The 21,715-nt window shown below is 35.2% G+C and overlaps 1 protein-coding gene across 1 annotated transcript in view; it reads left to right on the top strand.

Annotated features, from left to right (window-relative positions):
• LOC150084631 (lysosomal-trafficking regulator-like) overlaps nucleotides 1–21,715 on the top strand; it is a 686,318-nt gene that overhangs the window by 23,053 nt on the left and 641,550 nt on the right. Inside the window, exon 5 of the mRNA XM_090376308.1 lies at nucleotides 13,394–13,598. Coding sequence (XP_090232434.1) covers nucleotides 13,394–13,598 — 205 coding nt within the window. The remainder of the gene's footprint in view (nucleotides 1–13,393; nucleotides 13,599–21,715) is intronic.

Raw genomic sequence — 21,715 nt, 5'->3', positions numbered from 1 at the left:
TTTACATGTTTGTCGAACATTTATTTTTTGATTCAATCAATTCAGCGAGCACAAGCATGGGGGAAATTCCGACTTACGTAGAGTTCCGCAGAATGCAACCTTGCGTAAATCGGGGAGTGGCTGTATTTTTTTGTACCTTTCTTTTTTTCTTTATTTCATAAATAGGAAACATAATACACAAAGTTTGTGCTAGTTCCTGAATTAATAGGAATCTGTGTAAAATCAGTTTAAGTTGTTTTTGGAAGGAGCAAAAAATCTGAATCTCTCAAGCGGAAAAAAAATTCCACCCTTAAGAGGGAAAATTTTCTTCCCCTCTAAATTGAAGAAAATTTTCATTCGCAACAATCACCTTTTTGTGAAGGAAGGATGCTCCTGAAAACAGAAGTAGAAGGAATAAGTGAGGAAGAGGGAAAGTTTTGGAGGTGGACAGTGAATGGGCCTGGACTGGGAAAATTACAGATACCACTTCAGAAGAAGTGGCCATGGAAGTATAACAATGTTTATGAGACAGAGGTTTGTAAGAGATGGGGTTCTTTAACCGAATTGCTCTCTTCCGAATGGAGACAAGAAGCTTGAGAAAGGTTTTTGGAGTTCACCAACCCAGATGTGAGAACAATATTGCATGGTAGGATGGCTTTCAGATTTGTACAGTGTGAATAGTTGTTTGAAGAAAAGTTACAGCAAGAGCAAAAAAGAAAAACTCAAATTTTTTTCGACAGAGGAAGTATAACTGCGATGTGCTTATGCCAGGAGAGATAAGAAATCAAGGTAATCCCTAATAAAGATATGTGATGTCTGTGAGCAGTAGACTTTTTTTTTTTTTTTTTTTTTTGTGAGATATAAGATAGGGCTGAGTTTTTGAAGGGTTGAAGTTAACTTAGATTATCTTTGCACCATTGGAGAATTACCTGGAGATCAGCATTTAAGGAATTGGAGGTAGGTATTTGAAAAGTTGAAGCTGTTTGTGCAGGACAAAGTTTCTCAAACTGAAAGGTGGAATATAGTGTACTATGATCAGCAAAACTATGGATAAGATTTCTGGTTAGTGAAAGAAGGTCATTAATACAAGAGGAAAAGAGTGGAAGAAACAGCTGAACCTTGGGGAACACAAGCATTAGTGGAGAAGTTAGGAGATAAGAGTGCTATTTACAATTTTTCTCTCTGAATGCCATCCCAATGAGCATTCAGAGAGAAAAACTGGATATTCAGTTGCAAAAATTGTTGGCAGGTCATAAGATAGGAGTAAGTTTAAAAGACATTTTAGAATACCTTGGATTGCCATTCATTGAAAAGATTTTACTGTGGATCGGTGGTATTTGGTGGTATTGTCTTTTCTGTTGTTTGCAATGAGAATGTTCCATGCAGGAAAAAATGTCAGCTTGATCAACAAGTGAAAACAGCACTGCATAAGCAGGAATATCCTTTTCAGTAAGTTAAACAATCCAGTTTTCAAATGAATTTTGAAACAAACAAATAAAAAAAATTATATAAATCGAAACATTCCAGATGAACTGACCTTGAGAAAGAACTATGTTAATACTATATAAAATTTGTCAATGTATTGAAATCTGTTGATGAAATGGCAGATTCATTGGTACTTGTGAAATTAGACAGAACTTTTTTGTCCACATTTATTTGCTTGTAAGGTGCTGGAAAATATGAATTACTTCAAAATTTCAAGCTTTGTGTATTCTTTACAGTTATTATGGCCAGACTGAGAATTGCCCCTGGTGAAAAAATTTGCATATTTGTTATTTATGCTGCTCAGTATATGAAAAAAAAGCAACTTCTGCATTACATGGGTTATAACGGGGGCCTACTGTACTGTCAAGGATAAAGGGAAGGGCTTTTACTTTTGTAAGGGTGATTACAGTGGTCTCAGACGGTTTTCAAATTCTATACAGTGGGACTGTCTGATGATATTACAAACAGCAAGTTTGAAATAGGAAGCATTCAGGGAAGTAATCATAGAAGCTTCTATTCTTTTCATGCAAATTAAGAAATACTATTTAAGACTTAGATCTAAATGGATGTAAGATGAACTGATGACTTGTGGTAGAGAAGAAAAATGCATGGACTGCATATAAATTATCAGGTGATACAAAAGCTTCTTCTGGTAGATATAAAGTAGTCTGTAATCAAGTGACAAAGGAGGTTATGTAAGCTAAGGCTTATTACAAAAAGTCTCTGCAAAAAAAAAATGTCAAGAAAAGCAGCAAAAACTTTTTTACTTATATTAAGAGTAGAAGGAAGGGGTGGAGTCACATTGCTCCACTCGATGTTGATGGTTTTACTGTTAAAGATCCTGCTCAGGTTGCTGACAAACTGAATAGGTTTTTTGCATCTACATTCTTGCAGCCGACCGGGCTAGCCGAGTGGGTAAAGTACCTGCCCGGCAACCCAAAGGTCGCGGGTTCGATTCCCGCCTCGGGCTTGGATCAAAGTACTGCAAAAACCTTGGGAGGTGCAATATGGCCACAGAAGCCGATGCGCCAACAACTACCAAATCAATCAATCAACATTCTTGCATGAGGAGTTTTGTAAGGGATGCCTGAATTTCATCAACATATAACAGGGAACTAAATGATTTTGTGATGACTGAGAGGAAAGTGGAAGAGAAATTGTTGAAGTTTAACATTATGAAAAAGGTGCTTGGGGCAGATGGGATATATTAAGGGAGGCAGAAAAGGAGGTAAGCTACCCCTTAGCCATAATTATGAGAGCAATTTTAGATTCAGGGGAGGTCTCAATGGATTGGAGATGTACAAATATAGCTCAAATTCACAAAGTGTATCAAAAGATGACATGTATAATTACAGACCTGTTAGCTTTCTGTACCAGGGAAAATAATGGAGTCTCTGGTTGAAGCAGTAATGCAAGCCCATCTAGATAGGAATGCAATTATACTGCAGTCACAGTATGGATTGTTGAGGGGTGATCTTGTGGGACCACTCTGGATACTATGAGGCAGTAACAAAGGAGCTGGATGAAGAAATTATTTTGACATCTAATAATTAGATTTCAGTAAAGCTTTTTATTCTGTTCTACATAAACAACTGCTGTACAGTTTTAGTAGTATGGCATTAGTGACAAGTTACTGCTATGGATTAAAAGATAGTTGATTGGCAGAAGACTTACAATAGAAGGTCCTGCTCTTCTTGGACTGATGTTAGTGGAGTCCCTTAGGTCAGTACTGAGCCCTTTATTATTTTCAATATTTATTAACAGTATTGTTGAAGTCATATCAAGCTTAATGTCTAAGTTCATAGATAATAGAAAGGTTGGTAGAGTGTTTAATGACAGGAATCAGGTCATACTGCTGCAACAAGGCCTAGAAAATTTAGACAGATGCTGAGAGTTGCTATTAGAGTTTAACAATAATAAATGCAAGGTAGCGATTATGGGTAGCAGTAATTGCACAATATCATTCCAATTGGGTGGTTCCTCATTCCAGGTAGTGCAGAAAGAAAAAAAATCTTGCAGCGAATGAATTTCTCTTAGCATTGCAGACAGGCTGCTAGAACAGTTTATGGGATTCTACAAATGGTATACAGGAATTTTGTCAGCTGGGAAAAGGACATGATTATTCCATTGTATAAGCAATGGTTAGGCTACATCTTGAGTACTGTATACAGGTCAGGAATCTTAATTTTTTTGAAGGATGTTGATTCGTTGGAATGGATGTATAGAAGAGCAGAAAGATTAGTCAGGGATTTGAAAGGGTTCCCTTCAGTTCTGCAAATTGCAGTGTTTGGAAACTTTACACCTTCTTTGAGATCTGATTGAAGTGTTAAATGCATTGAGTAAATTAAATAATAATGGTCTCTTGCTCAGAGGTCACATGTAAGGTGGCATAAATTTGAATTTCAAAAGGATGGTTACAGGCTAGATGTGCAAACATTTGCTTTCAGCCAGAGAATTATTAATTTTTGGAACAAACCGTCACTACTTGATTTTATGGAAGTGGATGGTTTGAATAAATTCGAGGTAGAGAGCTAGATAGACAAATTATTAAAGGGAAGGGCAGATGTTTTTTTTTTTTTTTTGACTGATGCTGTATAGGCTTGTTAATTGCAAGCCTTCTGCATTATTTGCCATTACTAAGTTTGCAGTTTGCTGATGGGCAGTAAATGCAGCAATCAGGATATACTACTCCAAAGAGATGAATAAATTGGACAGATGCACTGATATGTGTAGTTGAGAGCTGCAGCATTAATAAATGCAATACACTTTGCTTTATTATTAATAATCTCAGTATAGCATACCATACCATTTGGGGGGTACCAAACTCAAGTTTGTAGAAAACGAAAGATTTTTTTTTTTTTTTTTTTATTAATCACAAAAAACAGCAAAAAGCCTTACATTTATGAAAAACAGTTTGAAATATAATAATAACATATAAATATAAAAGTAATACAAATAAACTTCAGTACAGTTAAAATATAGAGAATTAATACAAAACATGAATGGGCTAAAAAAACAGTTTGTGCTATTCATTTTTAACACTAGTTTTATTAATATAAATATCAATTTTATTTTCATTTACAATGTAGCTATTCTGTTGAAAAATTCAAATTTAAGATGATTTGTCCTAAATTTGGAGATGTGAAATAATTTGTCCCTCAAAGGCCTAGGGGTACAAATGAAGTTAATACGTGACAGTAGCAATGGAACATCTATTTTGTCTTGAATAATCGAATGTAGAAGGAAGCAGTCAAACATATTCCTTCTAACACTTAACATGGGAAGGTTAAAAATTTTACACCAATCTTTATATTTAAACATAAAATAGTCTAAATCTGATTTATAAACTAAGAATCTGATGAGAGATTTTTGAACCCTTTCAAGCGTATTGATATTTTTTATACCAAAAGAGGTCCACACTTGTGTTGCGTACTCCAGAATTGGACAAACATATGATGTATAAGCAAGTTTTGGGATATCAGGGCCAACAAAGTCAAAACAAGCCCTTTTGATTAAGCCAAGTAATTTAGACGCTCTGGCAGTTTATTAATATGAGTTGTGTAAGAGCTATTACTAGTTTTTAAAATTCCTAAATTTTTTAATTTTATGAGTTCTTTTAATATGCAAAGATTCTAAAGTGTAATTGTAACAGATGACAAATTGTTTATGAGGATCTGAAATGGTAATGACATGACATTTATCAATATTAACATCTAGTCCATGACTTTTAATCCTTTGCTATATTAACTGAATACCTTTTTGTAGCTCCTCACAATTCAAAGACTGATTAATTTCTTTGTACAATTTCATGTCATCGGTGTAGGTAGGAATATTGAATTTGGCTTTCTGTAGACAAGCAGATATATAGTTAAGAAAAATACTAAAAAGTAAAGGGCCACCCTGTGGAACATCCCCCTCTGAATATTAATGAGCTCCGAATGAATGTTATTATTATAACAAATAATACTTTTCCAATTATGAAAATAGTCCTGAAACCAAGTAAGAGCAAGTCCTATTACATCCAGATCAGCAAGTTTATTACATAAAATTTTATGGGAAACAGAATCAAAACCTTTTTGAAGATCTATATAAATTACGTCCAATTGTCTGTTTTTGTCAAGGGCTTCCCTAATGTCATGTTCCATTGTAAGTAAGTTTGTGATCATAGACCTTGCTTCAATAAAGCCATAATGAGAGAAATGTAATTTATTGTGGAAGAAGGCAATTAGTTGCCTATAAACTGTATGTTCCACAAATTTTAGTCATTGGGCTAGTTTTGTGGATAGGCCTAAAAGAGGCAGGAAATTCTTATCACCTTTTTTATATAAGGTACAAATTGTAGTTACCTTGAGATTGATGGGTAAATGCCCAGTTTTGAATATAGTCTTAATAAAGTGTAGCAGTTTACTTAATACAATATAACAATTTTTAAAAAACCCATTGGAATATTATCCAGTGTGGTGTTATAGTTCAAAAAGAATTTACTAATAGTTGCAACTCGTATGTCTGGGGTGATTTCAAAATTACAGAAAAGGTCATTTCCCATATCATTTTGAAAATTATTCGTTTCATTGTTTATCTCATTATTTGATGAATATAGGTTTTCAAAGAAATTCATGAATTCTTCCCTTGTAGGTAATGATGTATTTTTTTTATATTTTTGATTGCTGTTTATATCTGTTCCAGTGATTCCAAAATAGACTGAGATTGTTTTTCTTAATAGCTGAGGATTCTATTGAAGCTAAATATTTTGTTTATAAGCAATTTTAATTCTATATTTCGCTTTTTTTCTGAGATAAGAAAATGTTCTTTAATCATTGAGATTATTACTAACTTTGAATTTATTAAACCAATCTTTCTTTATTCTCAAAAGGCTGATTATATCTTGAGTAAACCAGATAGGATATTTAAGTTGCCTAACATTTTTTTTATCTTAATAGGAACCATTTTTTTCTATGATGTTTGTTAAATTATGATTTAGGATATCTAATAGTATATCAGTATCTTTAATATCATAAAATTTGTTCCAATCTAAATGAGAGATAGCTCTTCTAACCAAATTCCAGTTAGTATTTTTAAAGTCAGAATACTTTTTTTATCTTTAGGTTTATTTGACTCATTAACTAAAGTAAAATTCAAATGTAGTGCAGTATGATCAGAGTTAAAATAATCTTGTTCGGCATAATTCACTTTAATATCAAAGTATTGAAAATACTAGATCTAGTATATTTTTCCCTCTAGTTGCAAAAGAATTTGTTTGAGTTAAATTAAGTCTTAAGAACATATTAAAAAAGATGATTAGAAGGTAACAATATAAAGGTAACAAATCTCCCCTTATTAGGGTCCCACAGAAAAGGTATGTTAAAATCTTCCATCACAATTGTATTAGTATCAATATTAACAGAGTTAATAATTGACTCCATGTAGGTCTCAAGTTTAGTTATTGTAGAAACTAGAACAGGTGGAGATAAATATAATAAAATCAACAGTAAAGGAACTTTTACTTACTTTTAATTTTACCTTTATACTCACAAATTCCTCCAAATTCGATTATGCCAAAATACTGAAATTTTTGTTAATAAAAAAAAAGCAACTCCCCCACCTATCTTCAGAATTCTATCCCTCCTGATAAGGTGGAAATTGTCAGGAAATAACCAAGTTTCTGTAATGGCCCAAATATCAAAATCTTCTTGAATAATTATGTTAGGTAATTTATTAATTGTGCTAAAAATACTCCTAGCATTTTGTAAATAAATATTAACATGATTGTTTCCAGATTCCTTATTTCTCTTTTTTATGTGAGGTAGTTGCCCTCTTGAAGTGTGTTTTAATTGCTATGGGGCTATATTATTGTTATCTTTAATATTAGTGATGTGATTTTTGTTATAAAATACATGGTTTTTATTAAAGTTTCTTCTTGTCTTATACATTTTTGAATTTAAATGAATTAATCACGGAAAGCTATTCCCAGATAAGAATAACTTAAGTAAATTATAATAAAATGTAATTTTAAATGAGGAATAATCCTCAGGGTATTTAGATGTTATTTTCTCCAGTTGCACTTTTGCCTTATTTTTTTTTATTTTAAAGTAATTCACCAGATCAGTTTCACTAGTAGTTGGAGATAATCTTGAAACATGCCAAGAGATTCTTTTGGGTATGGTGGTTTATGTTACCCTTTTCTCCTTTGCCAATGAAACTGATATTATAGGGATTAAAATTCCCATCTTTTTCAATAGTTAGCTTATTAGAAAACTTGGGTATCTTTTGAGTTTTACTTGTATTATTATTCAGAACCTGTGCTAAGCCAATTTCTTTAAAATTTTCAGTGTTATCAAGTTCCATTCCCTGATTGGTTAAGACAGTATCTTTATTGATATTTTTTTCATTTATTGAAATTTTATCTGTTATTTCCTTATTTACATAATTAGTATTTTGTATATCTTCCCCTTTCTTATTTACATAACCATTGTCTTGCTTAATCCTTAATGAAGGATTCTTAATCCTTGCTCTTGCTCCATCCTTAATGAAGCACAGGTAGATTGATCTATAACAATATTACTTGTTTGAAACATATTATTATGTATTCCTATTAATTCATTATCTACTTCTATGTGAGCTTCACTTTGTGATGTTCCACAATGTGTACCTATAATATTGTGGGTATTTTCCAATTTCTGATTCTCCAACAAGTTGATAGCAAATAAACCTATAGGTGGAATACCTGTTTTAGCTAAGTCTCTATCAATAACTTCCTTCTTCGTTGAATGTTTACCAAAGTTTATGGATGTTTTAGAAAATTGTTTCTTTTTCACCCAGATCAGCAGTACCTGCAATATCTTAATTCTATTTCTGATGTTACGTTATTTTTTAAAAATTTTCATTACTGTAATCAGGCAGTACTGCTAATAAAGGGCAAAGAACTTAATTAGTACTAGTTTGAAACTTAGTGTTTAGTATACTTATTATATCTTTATCTTTTTTTGTGTGAACTGTAAAATTTTTCATTCTGTAAAATTTCAGTTTATGTACTGATATTAATATGGTTATTTTCCCTATCCAGATTCTCCGTAATTTTGACAATATATAAATCTCTATTTACCTACTTTTGCTAAGTCATTATCTATAATATCTTCCTTTTGTGAATTCACATCATATTTAAAAGATAACTGAATATAATCCAGTTTCTATATCGTCAAGAACTTCATTACCTATAATAATTTCTGGGATTAAATTATTATTTTTTAAATTTACGGTACTATTAGAACTATTTGAATTGGCTGATGTGACTATGTTAACCAGTATGGAAATTAATGTTGAATTTTGTTTTAGTAATGTTTCAAAATTTTCATTTATGTTTGACACTAATCTTACTATCAATTGCAAGGAATCTTCTTGTTTTGAACTATACTTAAATTCATCTTCAATTTTGTCTGTTAACAATGTCAGTTTCTTAATCAACTCAACATCTTTATCATATTGAGTAGCTCGGAAATGCCGACTGGTCTAGCCAGGTGGGTAAAGTGCCTGCCTGGCAACCCAAAGGTTGTGGGTTCGAATCCTGCCTCGGGCTTGGATCAGAGTAAAATGCAGAAACTTTGGGAGGTGCATTATGGCCACAGAAGCCAATGTGCCAACAACTAACAAAAAAAAAAAAAAAAAAAAGCAGCTCAGAAATTCTGTAATTTCAACAAAGTAGTTTCTGAGAGAGAGAGAATAGTCTAGAGTTAAGATCATAATCAGTGAGTTGAAAACCAGCTATTAAGTTCTGCTATATTTGATCCTCGGAAAATCCATTATCATTAGAATGAGTGGAGTCTCTTGATGTATTCATCGAGCTTGAAGGTCCAGGAACTCCTTTGCATATTCATTGAGTCCGCTTTATGAAGATTACATTTATAGGAAGCTCGACTAGCATATGAAATTTTGCGATATGATTTTATTCTGCTACATCTAAGACAAATTGATTGTTTACAGATACTGCAAATTAAGTAGTCAACATTTTCCTTTATATTTTTTTGCAGAGTCCACAATTGTTTAACTTTTCCATGATGAGATATAGCAATTTGTGCAGTAGTTATGCCGCGATTAACTAAGGCCACTGTTGATCGGCAGAAGAGCTCATGCGAGCTTTTTTAGTCCTAACGGCTTGTTAGGCCTAACAAATATCAAATTATCTCCTACAGTACCTTCAATACCATGCCAATTGCAGGCAATTAGGCTAAGATTTATGATCACGATTCAAAGAATAACTGCGTTTTCAACTGAATAAAATGAAAAAATATACCACAGCAAAATTCAAACGACTTGAAATTAGCTTAACAAGTGCCCTCTCTAGGGGTAATTGCACATTCTGAGATGAAGTTCTCTGAATAGTGCAGACAGGTCACAGATTCTGTCAGTGACATACAGGAATTTTGCCAGCAGGGACAAGGAAGTGATTATCCCATTGTATAAGGCAGTAGTTAGGCTGTCTTGAGTAGTATGTACAGTTCTGGCAGTTTTGTTTAAGGAAGGATTCAGATCTGCTGGAAGAGTGCAGAGATGATCAACTTGATTATTACATCTTTCTTTATAAGAGTACAACGGTACTTTTACAGAGAAAAATTCGGTTGTCAAAACTGCAGTATCTGGAAACTAGACATCTCTGACAAAATTTGATTGAAATGCAGAGATGTAAGTCTTTCAGTTGATTGTGTAAACCAAATATTGATGGGATCCTTATTCTTTCTTGGATGACACACACACACATCAAAAGGGAGTAATTGCAAATTGGAAAAGGATGGAAGTAGCATTTGAGGTCAGTTGTATGTTTCAGGGAGGTTGTGTGGAAGTTTGCTTTCAGCCAAAGAGTAATTGTTTTTTGGCATTCAATCTACTGGCTCCCCCCCCCCCCAACTGATTCTGAATAAGCTTAATTCCATGCCTCATTCTGCATGCACAATACTTATATCATACTAACATTAATCATCAAATATACCTGAAATATAATATAAATATAATGGAATATATTTATTGTAAATTTGTTGATTAATTTGGCATAAGTATAATAAATCATTAGGTGGATTATATATCATTCAATCTAAATTATAAACACTAACTGTTTGCAGACTATCTACTAGATTCAGTCCATACCATCTTGCTGTTTATTATTCTATAGTGTATTGTAGTTCTGGTATATTTGTATATAATTGTGAAGCCAGTGCTATTTTAAACTAGTGAAACACAGCAACAACTCTGATGGCAGTAGTAATTGTTGATCACTTCATGCGCATGTGTTTACACCCACCCACCCACCCACACACATCAATTTAAGTGCGATTGAAGTATCAACATATTATAAGAGCAGTACTAATCTATCTTATAATACATTCTATTTGCCTGGCAATTGTGAATGATTTGGCCTGTTTTAAATCAAATTTGTAATAGTCATAGCTTGTTAAGTGCCCAGTTAAGAGTCTTCTCTATTAGTTCTGTGTTCTATGCCAGACTTGTTTTTTTTTTTTTTTTTTTTTTAAATCTTTCATTTTAGCGAATAAAGAAGTGAAGAAATTCTACTGGAACTGTTGGTGCAGATTCATCATGTTTCCCACACACATGCTGTGATTTTTATCTTATTTGTTGAGCATTGATGGGTTTAGCATTAATCTTCCCATATTATACCTCCTACTGCAGTTGCTCTTCTTGCCCTTCCTTGTCATCACTTTATCGTTTGTATTCTGTGACTGATGTGTTTCATACGAGTCGCAGATTACAAATGATGATAGGGAATGGCATGAATGTTGTATGGTCCATGTTTTCATGCATATTCATAAATCTAGACATAGTTTGATCATTTCACAAGAAATTGTTTCTTTTGGATCTTATCTATACCTCTTTCATCAGTCTGTTTATTTATTGTTTATCAAATAGGAAAATGAATGTAACAACGTTATTCCACAGCATTGTGTTTCATCTATTTTTCGGTATAAATATGTCTTTGACATCCAGTAAAGAAAGAAAAGTTGAAATGTCTGAATAACAGATGGGTTAATGTTGAAATAACTCTAACCCATCTGTTAGAGTTGGTTCAACTCTTCCTTTCCACATACAACTAACACTGCACCTTCCAAACACGGGCTGAAAGAATAGTGGTAGCAATATTATTCACTAGCTGATCTTGAAGCCCGCAAAGTATTACAATTCAGTTTGGTTGAGCATATTGTCTACTGTCTGTCATGTGAATTCCTTTTAAATGTACATCTTCAAGTGTATGGCCATCATAATGGTCATTTAGCACTTTAATGACTATATAAAAGAAAAAAAAAAAAGTAAAAAAACCAAAAGGGTGTTTTTAACAGGAAAGGCTTCACTTCTGCAAATTGCATTGTCTAGAGATGAGGCACCTTCAAGGAGATTTGATTGAGATGTTTAAGAAAATGGATTTAATGGATTCAGTAAACTCAGTGCTTTTGGAATCCTTCCTCTTGCTCAGACTACACACACATGAGGGGATATAAATTCAAATTGCGGGAGGATGGTTGCAGGATAGATGTGCAGAACTTTTGCTGGCTGAAAGAAACTTCTGCAGGATAGATGTGCAGAAGTTTCTTTCAGCCAGCAAAAGTTGATTGTTGGAACAAATTTCCATTTTGTGTTTTGTAAAGGTTCTAAAGAATTAGACAAGCTGTTAGAGAATGGACAGTTTGATATGGGAAGAGAAGTTTTTTTTTGATGATGCTGTACGAGCTTCCTTTTTTGCATTGTTTTCTGTGACCAATACTATATAATAGAAGGGTTGGGAAGAAGCCAGAACTGAGTTTCAACATGATTTTGACCACTTCAAGCTTTCAAGCTTGTCAGAGATGTCTTCAAGCTTTCAAGAGGGAAAGCAGTAGTAGCACTTTATTACATTGTGTGATGATGATCATCTATCAACACAGACTTAGCTCTTTACCTCTATGTACTCTGTACCTCAAACACTGGATTGTCTTCTCCAGTACATGAGAGAGATATCTATATATGTAGGAATTTCTATGCCTTTTTCCTTGAAATATTCCAAGATTACTAACAGTTCATCATCACAAAGGGGTAAGTAGAGAATCTGGTTGTCTCTGAATCTTCAAATTTTGTTTAAATTCCACATAACTCAATTTGTTGAATTTTCCCCAATCGAGTTATAAGTAAAGTGCACTAGGTGATGAAAGTTGTCTACCACCTAGTATTTCCTAATGATACTGAGGCTTCGCCATTCCTAGTATTGCTTCATGACACTGAAGCTCAGCCATTCCAGGTGCCTCCGTAGCCAGGTGGGCAGAAGCAGCAGTGCGTAGCATATGCTTCTTGATTAGACCGGGGTTCAAACCCGTGACCACCAAATACGGAGGATGCGGAAAGGTCAGGGAATGACCACCACATATCCCCGGGGCAATATGGCCTTAGTTGCTAATGCTCCTAAAAACCAAATAACAAAAAAAAAAAAAAAAAAATCAGCCGTTCCTTTATTTGGAATGGCTGAGCTTCTGTGGTGTGGCTATTTCTCTGTGCTATGGATTGCACAGCACAGCACAGAGAAATGGCTGACATGTGTCACCTGAAATGCTGATGGAACCTGAATATTTGTTCCATCTTTATTTTAGACTTCAGATGATAGCCTAAATTAATACAAAAATGTTCACAGATCTCTTGGTTGTCATTTCTGGAAGAATTTAGTGTAAATAATACATTTTAAGCTCAACTCATACAACAAGGTAAAAAAATATTTTATTTAAAGGTCTCAAGTTGAGCAGCTGTCATGAAAAGTTTTATTTCAGGTAAATTTTAGGCTGAAGCTTTTTTTGGAACTAATTAATTAATATAAACTGACCTTAAAAATGTTTACTAGATTAGTGCATTTTTAAAATAATGTGGAAAGAAGATTTCTTAAATTTTTATTCCATTGCATTTTTAGTAACTGGAGAAGTGTGGGAAATATTCTTGCACATCACCTTCTCACTGATATAAATCACATCTGTTCTCAAGTACAGCTGCAGAACAGCAATTGGGGAAAGTATGAATCGGAAACTACTATGGATTTTGAAAAAGCTGTTTTTGAGTATTTGCTAAGAGGACGAGGATGGAAACTGTTATTGATATTAGATAACATTGGCCTGCAGGTAAATTTATTTATTATTTTCTAAATATTTTTCATTGTATTTATATAGATGATTGTTAAATATTCATGTGACTAAGACGCATTTAGGGCTAGTGCCTCAAGCTGCGAACAAATTTGGACTATGTATATTTAAAGTGCTTTAGCATCATAATACATAGCCATTTCTGAATAAACAGAAAATTAAGGTGGCATCATTTTAGGTTATATCTCATATTGTGAATACCTTCACAACGAGTTGCCATGATATTGCACTACTTCGAATAAGTAACGGTAACGCGTCACCTAAGGAGAAGACTAATGTTACTTATTCTCAGATAGGTACCACCACCTAGACAGCACCGTTTCAGGGCTATTTGGCCCTTCTTCGGTGAGTGGGTAGGTACCCAAGTGATGCAATGATGGCAAAAACAGTTATGAAGTATAACTCCACAATATGAGAGATGCCTGATGGTGTATGATGTATTTAGACTAAGGCGCATTTAGGGCTAGAGCCTCAAGCTGCGAACAAATTTGGACTATGTATCTATGCACCATCAGGCATCTCTCATATTGTGGAGTTATACTTCATAACTGTTTTTGCCATCATTGCATCACTTGGGTACCTACCCACTCACCGAAGAAGGGCCAAATAGCCCTGAAACGGTGCCATCTGGGTGGTGGTACCTATCTGAGAATAAGTAACATTAGTCTTCTCCTTAGGTGAAGCGTTACTTATTCAAAGTAGTGCAATATCATGGCAACTCGTGAAGGTGTTCACAATATGAGATATAACCTAAAACGATGCCGCCTTAAAAATTTTCTGTTTATTCAGAAATGACTGTGTATTATGATGCTAAAGCACTTTAAATATACATATTCATGCGATTAAACAGTAGTTTACTTTTAGCATGGTCTTAGCTCTACTAAGATGTAATTTGAAGTATCAGCATGGCACTCAAGGCCTGATATAAATTATTGCATCTAATTATATGTAAAAATTGGTTGAATGGTATGGTAAACCCATTGTTGTAGATTTATTTGAAGAGTTTTATTTATTATTAAACCCATAGTCAACTTCAACCAAAATATTTTGAACCTCATTACTTGTTGAAAGCAAGATTTAATTTTTTTCAACATATTTTATTATTATTATTTAATTTCAATAGAGTTATGGAATACTTTTAAAGCAATATCACAAGATGCCATGAATGCTTATGTATACCATTATTATTGTACAAGGATTATATCAAGATGTATGAATACTGACTGAGATGGTAAGTGTAATAGAGCAGAAAAAGATATCATGGGAACATACAGAGCTATGAAAAGTACTGAAGGTGACAACACCTACAAGTTGATCTGCAGTTGTATTGCAGAAAAAGTTAAAATAGTAAAGGCTGAGAACGGGGGCTAGGATTTTTTCATGTATGTGAATACAAAGGACAAAACAAATCAGATTGGACCCTTGTAGTAACGGGTATGGGAAAGTGTTATATATTCCAGCTGATGTTGCTGATTAATTGAATAATTACTTATTGACCCTTCCGGGTGAGTAAAGGCTGTGCAAGCGAGGATGGGATATATGAAATTAGTGATTTTGAAATTACAGATGATTGTGTATTAGAAGGTCATAAATTAAAATTTATGAAGAATGGTTCCAGGATAGATGTGTGGAAGTTTGCCTTCAGCCAATGGATAGTTGATCGTTGGAACAAACTTTCATTTGTGTTGTAGAATTGGATTGTGTGAATAAATTTCAGGAAGAACTAGACCATCTATTAGAGATGGATGTACAGATGATATGGAAAGTTTTTTTTGGGCAGTGCTATGTAAGGTTGTTTTCTTGCACAATTTGGCACTACTAATACTATTAAAATGTATTAAATTCTAAAGTTATTAAGAAATAAATTTATCTTAATCAGCTGCACTGCACTTAACCCATAAATTAGCTTATGAATATCAGTAATTAATCATTATTAAATTCACAAAATACTATATATTTTTAAAATATATAGTAAAAACAGTTCCTGCTCTTTTTGCTGTTAGCAGAATAAGGTTAATCTGTTCAAATCTTGAGAATATGTTGCTCCATCCATCCGATGCATTGGTGTGTTTTAATTTTAAATTCACAGAAAAGGGACCTGTAAGATTCGGGGCGGGGGAGAGCAGCGGTATGGCACAGCAAAATGTCACGTGACCAGCTTACGATAATGTGTTTTATCTTGAGAATATGTGACTACCCCATCCGTCGGAAGTATTAACGTGCTTAACTCTTACGAATGTTACTCCGTCCAATCAATACCGCTTCTCATCCTCTAAATACGGTTCAGGACTGTTTATCCACTGATTGAAAAGGATTAACAAATGGCCAGCAAAATGAGGTAGGTACTCGTATTCCTTCTATTTTGCATACTGTAACCCCCTTCACATTGGTGTGTTTTAACCTTGAGAATATGTTACAACCCCTTCTGTCGGAAGCATTACTTGTGTTTAAATCTTACGAATGTTAAACTTTACAAGCGAGTACTCCTTCCATGTATTTTTGCTATCCTGTCCGATACAGTGTGCTGGTGCCATTGATCGCATACCATGATGGCATGCAGTTGGTGGAAAGATGGCATTCACAGTAGTGCCACTTCCCTACCATTCGGCGCCTCGGTAGCCAGGTGGGAAGGAGCAGCAGTGCATAGCACACGCTTCTTGATTAGACCGGGGTTCGAGCCCGTCACCACCAAATACAGAGGATGCGGAAAGGTCAGGGAATGACCACCGCATATCCCGGAGCAATATGGCCTTAGTTGCTAATGCTCCCAAATAACAAACAAACAAACCCTACCATTCTACGAATGTATAGAAAATGGCACCCATATTTCTCTCTCTCTCTCTCTCTCTCTCTCTCTCTCTCTCTCTCTCTCTCTCTCTCTTTCTGCCTGTCGTCAAGATCTGAGGAAAGCACTGGCATAGTGCCCTCATTGTCACATGACCAGTTTTAATTTTTAATTTTATTCTTAAGATTAAAAGTTGATGATTAAATTTTTAACAAAAAGAGCGAAAGCACTGGAATACAATTCACTATAGTGCCACTTCCCTAGCATTCTACGAATGTGTAGAAAACAGTATATATTCTCTCTCTCTCGTTGACAAGATCCAAGAAAAGCACTGGCATAGTGCTGTGGATGTCATGTCACTAGTTTTAATTTTTAATCTTATTCTTAAGATTAAAAGTTGAAGATTAAATCTTCAACAAAAAGAGAAAGCACTGGAATCAAAAAGAGCACTGGAAACACCCTATAATTTTTTGCCTGTGTAGAAAATGGTATATGTAATCCCTCTCTCTGCTTGTCGCTGAGATCCAAGGTGAGCACTGGCATAGCACTCCCGATGTCATGTGACCAGTTTATGAAGGCAGGGTACAGTCTCATCAATTCTCTTGGCATGTATTTAACATGATCAACTGTACAGAAAATTAATTTTATAGTAATGCGATCAATTAGGAGGAGCAAACCTTGTTAAACACGGCATCAAGCCATGCCTTTGGAACATTCCACAACAAGAGGTACATTAACCTTATTGATTATTGTTTAAAATTAATTTTCTTTACATTCCAGTTTAACATTTGTTGATATATGTTGAATAAGTTGGCTTCCTTGCATCATTATGCCATTTTAGCAATTAATATTAATTATTAATAGTTGTTAATTTACTTGCTGTATGTAAGTGTTGGGACCTCCATCTTTGCCAGTACATCCTCTAAATTTGTGTGTGTTTTGGAATCATTATTTCAATCTTGATGACCATTTACTTTTTTAGTCCACTTGCATTGGCTGAGGTGTATGAAATGCTATGGCCCTGATGGATTATCATGGTTTTGGTCACCTGACAAAGTTTGCTGTTGTACTTCTCTTTCAATATTGATGTCTTGAATGAATCATTATACACCTTTCTTTCTTTCTTACCTTTCTCAATGCGATCAATGTATACCACCTCCTTTAGCTAGACAAAAATCAGTTTTCTGACTCTCGATCTATAAAGAAATAGCATACATACTAACATGTATTATACTAACATAGCATACATACTAACTCTTTGCAACTTGACTTTCTCCAGTCCAACTATCCTAACAGTGAGGTAATTATCCTTGGTGATTTTAATGTTCACAACTCCAGCTGGCTTCCATATTCTAGTCACACCGACCCAACTGGTCAAGATGCTGAGGCTTTTGCAATTACTAATGACCTAGCACAGATTGTTCATTTACCTACAAGAATACTGGACATTCCTAATCATACAGCCAATACGCTTGATCTTTTTCTCACAAACAACCCTTCTAAGTACACGGTCGAAGTGAGAGGTCCTTTAGGCACTTCTGATCACAACTTGGTGATTGTCTCTTCTCCAATGGAACCTTTATCTCATGGCTATTCCCAACCTCGTGTTGTTTGGCATTAAAAGAATGCAAAATGGGATGACCTGCGAGACTTCTTTTCTTCTTTTCCATAGTCGGATTACTGTTTCAAAACTTCTGATGTCAACGTTTTCTCAGATCGTGTCAGTGAAATTATTCTTGCAGGAATGGAATCCTTTATCCTACACTCCACTTTAAAATCTTGTCCTTTATCTAAACCTTGGTTTTCCAATAAATGTGCTAAGGCTGTTCAAGAAAAGAATGTTGCATATCGTAATTGGCTTGTTTCTAATTCTTCATTTTCATTTTCTGCTACACCAAAGCTCGAAACAATTGTAAAGCAGTTGTTAATCAGTCCAAACTAGAGTTTGAACAGGCTAAGAGTAGAAAACTTGTTTCTTGCCCTAATGGTAGCCGAGCATTCTGGTCTCTTGCCAAAGCTATTGGCCGCAACTTTTGCCCATCTCTGCCTCCCACCTCTGTCCAAACCAGATGGTTCTGTTGTCACTTCAGCCAAGGATAAAGCTGACCTGCAAGCATCCCATTTTTCTTCCAACTCGTGTATGAATGATCTTGGTAAAACACATCCCACCATTCCTAACATGCCCCATTCAATGCCTCCCGTGGTCTTCCATCAAAAGGATGTCAGAAGGATTTTGACGAATCTTGATGCTAAGAAAGCTCCAGGTCCCAGTGGTATTTCTCCATTTGTTCTCAAAACCTGAGCTCCTGAACTTACTTCTATTCTTTGCCGCCTTTTTTCACTTTCTTATTCCAAAGGTGTTTTTCTTTCTGCTTGGAAATTTGCACATATCCAGCCAGTTCCTAAAAAGGGTGACAAATCCCTTCCAATCAATTATTGTCCCATTGCAATTACTTCTACTCTTTCTAAAGTAATGGAGAAATCAATTAACCGGCAACTTTCCGAAACCTTCCGTCTGATCAACGATCGCCAGTATGGATACCATCAAGTGTCTATCCACTGGTGATATTCTGGCTTATGTTACCCATTTATGGACTAATTCAATGGAAAGGTCTTCTAAACAAGCTTCCATCTTATGGAACCAATTACTAAAAACAGTTGGTAAACTGTTTTTAGTAATTGGTTCCATAAGATGGAATTGGTTATCCAGTTTTCTCTCTGATCATTCACTGAGGGTGATAGTAGGTGGCTCTCTGTCTTCTACCTTCTCCACTAATGCCGGTGTCCCCCAAGGTTCAGTTCTTTCCCCCACTCTTTTCCTCTTGTATATTAATGACCTTCTTCCATTGACTGGAAATCCTAGCCATAGTTTTGCCGATGATAGCACGTTACATTCTACTTTCCATTTTGAGAAATCTTGCCCTGCTCAATCAGCTTCAACTTCTTGAAAATCTGCTACCAATTCCTTAAATGACGATCTTCAGGTAATTCTCCAGTGGGGCAAAGACAACTTAGTTGATTTCAACCTTTCTAAAACTCAATCTTGTGTTATATCTCGCAAAAAGGATTCTTCTGCTCCTATGCTTATCTTTAGGGACACTCCAATTTCTAGGCAAAAGGATATATCTCTTTTGGGGATTACCCTGACTACTTCTTCTTGCCTATACTGCTTTCTCTGCATCTAAAAAACTTGATTTTCTGTTTCGCTCTCGGCGTTACTTTTCTTCCAAACAGCTGCTCACTCTGTATAAATTGCAAATCTGCCCTGCCATGGAATATTGTTCCCACATCTGGGGTGGTGCCCCCAAAATCTCTCTCAGGCTTCTGGATTCCATTCCGAAGAGGACAGTTAGGTTAATTAATGATTCATCTCTAACAGTCTCTCCACTCGCTGTCCCATAGACGTACTGTTTCTGCTGCATGCCTCTTCTACAGATACTTCCATGGGCACTGTTCTTCTGAATTGGCTTCTATAATTCCCATTCTCTCTTTCAGAACAGTCCGAACACGTGCTGCCACCAGCCAACATACATTTACTGTCCAACTTCAAACTCACAGAACCAATTTTTCATCTTCCTCGTTTATTCATTCAACTGCTGTTTTCTGGAACAACCTTCCTTCATACGTATTTCCTGAAAATTACAGTCTACAGAAGTTCAAGTCCAGTGCCAACAAATATCTACTTTCGTCTTCTCAATCTCCAACCAAAGCACGGTACTAAGTACTATAGGTTCTAATACCGCTCGTGTTTGGAGTTTACATAAAAAAAAAAAAAAAAAAAAAAAATGTGTATACATGTGTCTATATATGTAAATGTATGTATATATATATATGTATGTGTGTGTGTGTGTGTGTGTGTGTGTGTGTGTGTGTGTGTGTGTGTGTGTGTGTGTGTGTGTGTGTGTGTGTGTGTGTGTGTATTCTCATTTTTGAAATTATTAAAATCTCTATTTTAATGGATAGGATTCAGAAACAAAACTACTCTAGGAGCAGTTGGTCATTATTATATTTCAGTATAAGTTTGCTTTAAATTGTCATCTGCTGCTCATTGCATTGATTTTAATGCAGCAAAATGTAAAGATTTACACCTGGGGAATAGCAACCCCAGAATAAATTATACACTTGGTGGGATTTAATTCAAAACACTAGAGAAAGAAAGGGAGCTGTAAGTTATAATATGGGCAGATGTGACATTTTCTCAGCAGTGTAAATAGGCAGTCAGGAAAGCTCATTGTCTTTTATCAACGATTTTATTTATCAAACATTATCATGTAGAGATATATGGAGGTCATAGTTCCACTGTATAAGGCAATTGTAAGACCACATTTGGAATACTGCATTCTAATATGGAGAACTCATTTGGAAAAAAGACATTAAGCTTCTTGAAAGGGTACAAAGACAGGCAACTTCTTGCATGGTGAGATCAGCAAATGGGTGACCATATGAGGAAAACTCTGAATACAGGGAATGGGCTACAGAGCTTGGCAACCAGGCACCTCAGTAGTAGTGGCATGTGATGCAAAAAAGCAAGCTTATTCAGCATGAGCCAAAAAAAAAAAAAAAAAACTACAAAACAATCCTGTCTAAATATTTGTCCAGTTCCTCCTTAAATTTATTTAACCTATCAACTTCTACAATGACAGATGGAAGTTTATTCCAGCAATTAACTACCCGTTGGCTAAAGGCAAATTTCCGTACATCTATTCTACATTTGTCCTTCCTCAATTTCAATTTATGCCCCCTTAGGTTCGTAATCTGAACAAGTGGAAGAATCCCATCAGAATTCAGCGTGCTCAACCCACTCAAGGCCTTATACACCTCAATCAGATCACCTCGCAGGTGCCTGGTCTCCAGCTGCTGCATTTGCAGAACATAAGCCTCTCCTGGTAAGAGGATCCCTTCATTCCCCTCACCAATCTTGTTGCCCTTCTCTGTACACGCTCAAGCAAATCTACATCCTTCCTAAAATGAGGCCTCCAGACCTGTACGCAGTACTGAAGGCGTGGCCTGATCATTGCCTTATACAGAGGGACAATCACCTCCTTTTCCCTGCTAGCAAAATTCCTATCTATCATTGACAAAACCCCATGACCTGCCCTGGCAGCCTGTCTGCATTGCCATTGCTCAGAAAACTTCATATCTGACTGCACAATTACTCCCAGGTCTCTTTCATTATCTACCACCTTAAGTGTAGTACCACACAGTTGGTATGTTTCTCTGGAGTTACTTCTACCCATATGCAGTACTTTGCATTTTTCAATGTTAAACTTCAGTTGCCACTTCTCAGCCCATCTGCCCAAATTTTCTAGAT

Source organism: Mastigoproctus giganteus, chromosome 6 (assembly GCF_048544385.1).
Source record: "Mastigoproctus giganteus isolate SK-2022 chromosome 6, ASM4854438v1, whole genome shotgun sequence".
In the NCBI taxonomy this organism is placed as follows: Eukaryota; Metazoa; Arthropoda; class Arachnida; order Uropygi; family Thelyphonidae; genus Mastigoproctus; species Mastigoproctus giganteus.
This window is presented reverse-complemented; position numbering and strand designations above follow the sequence as displayed.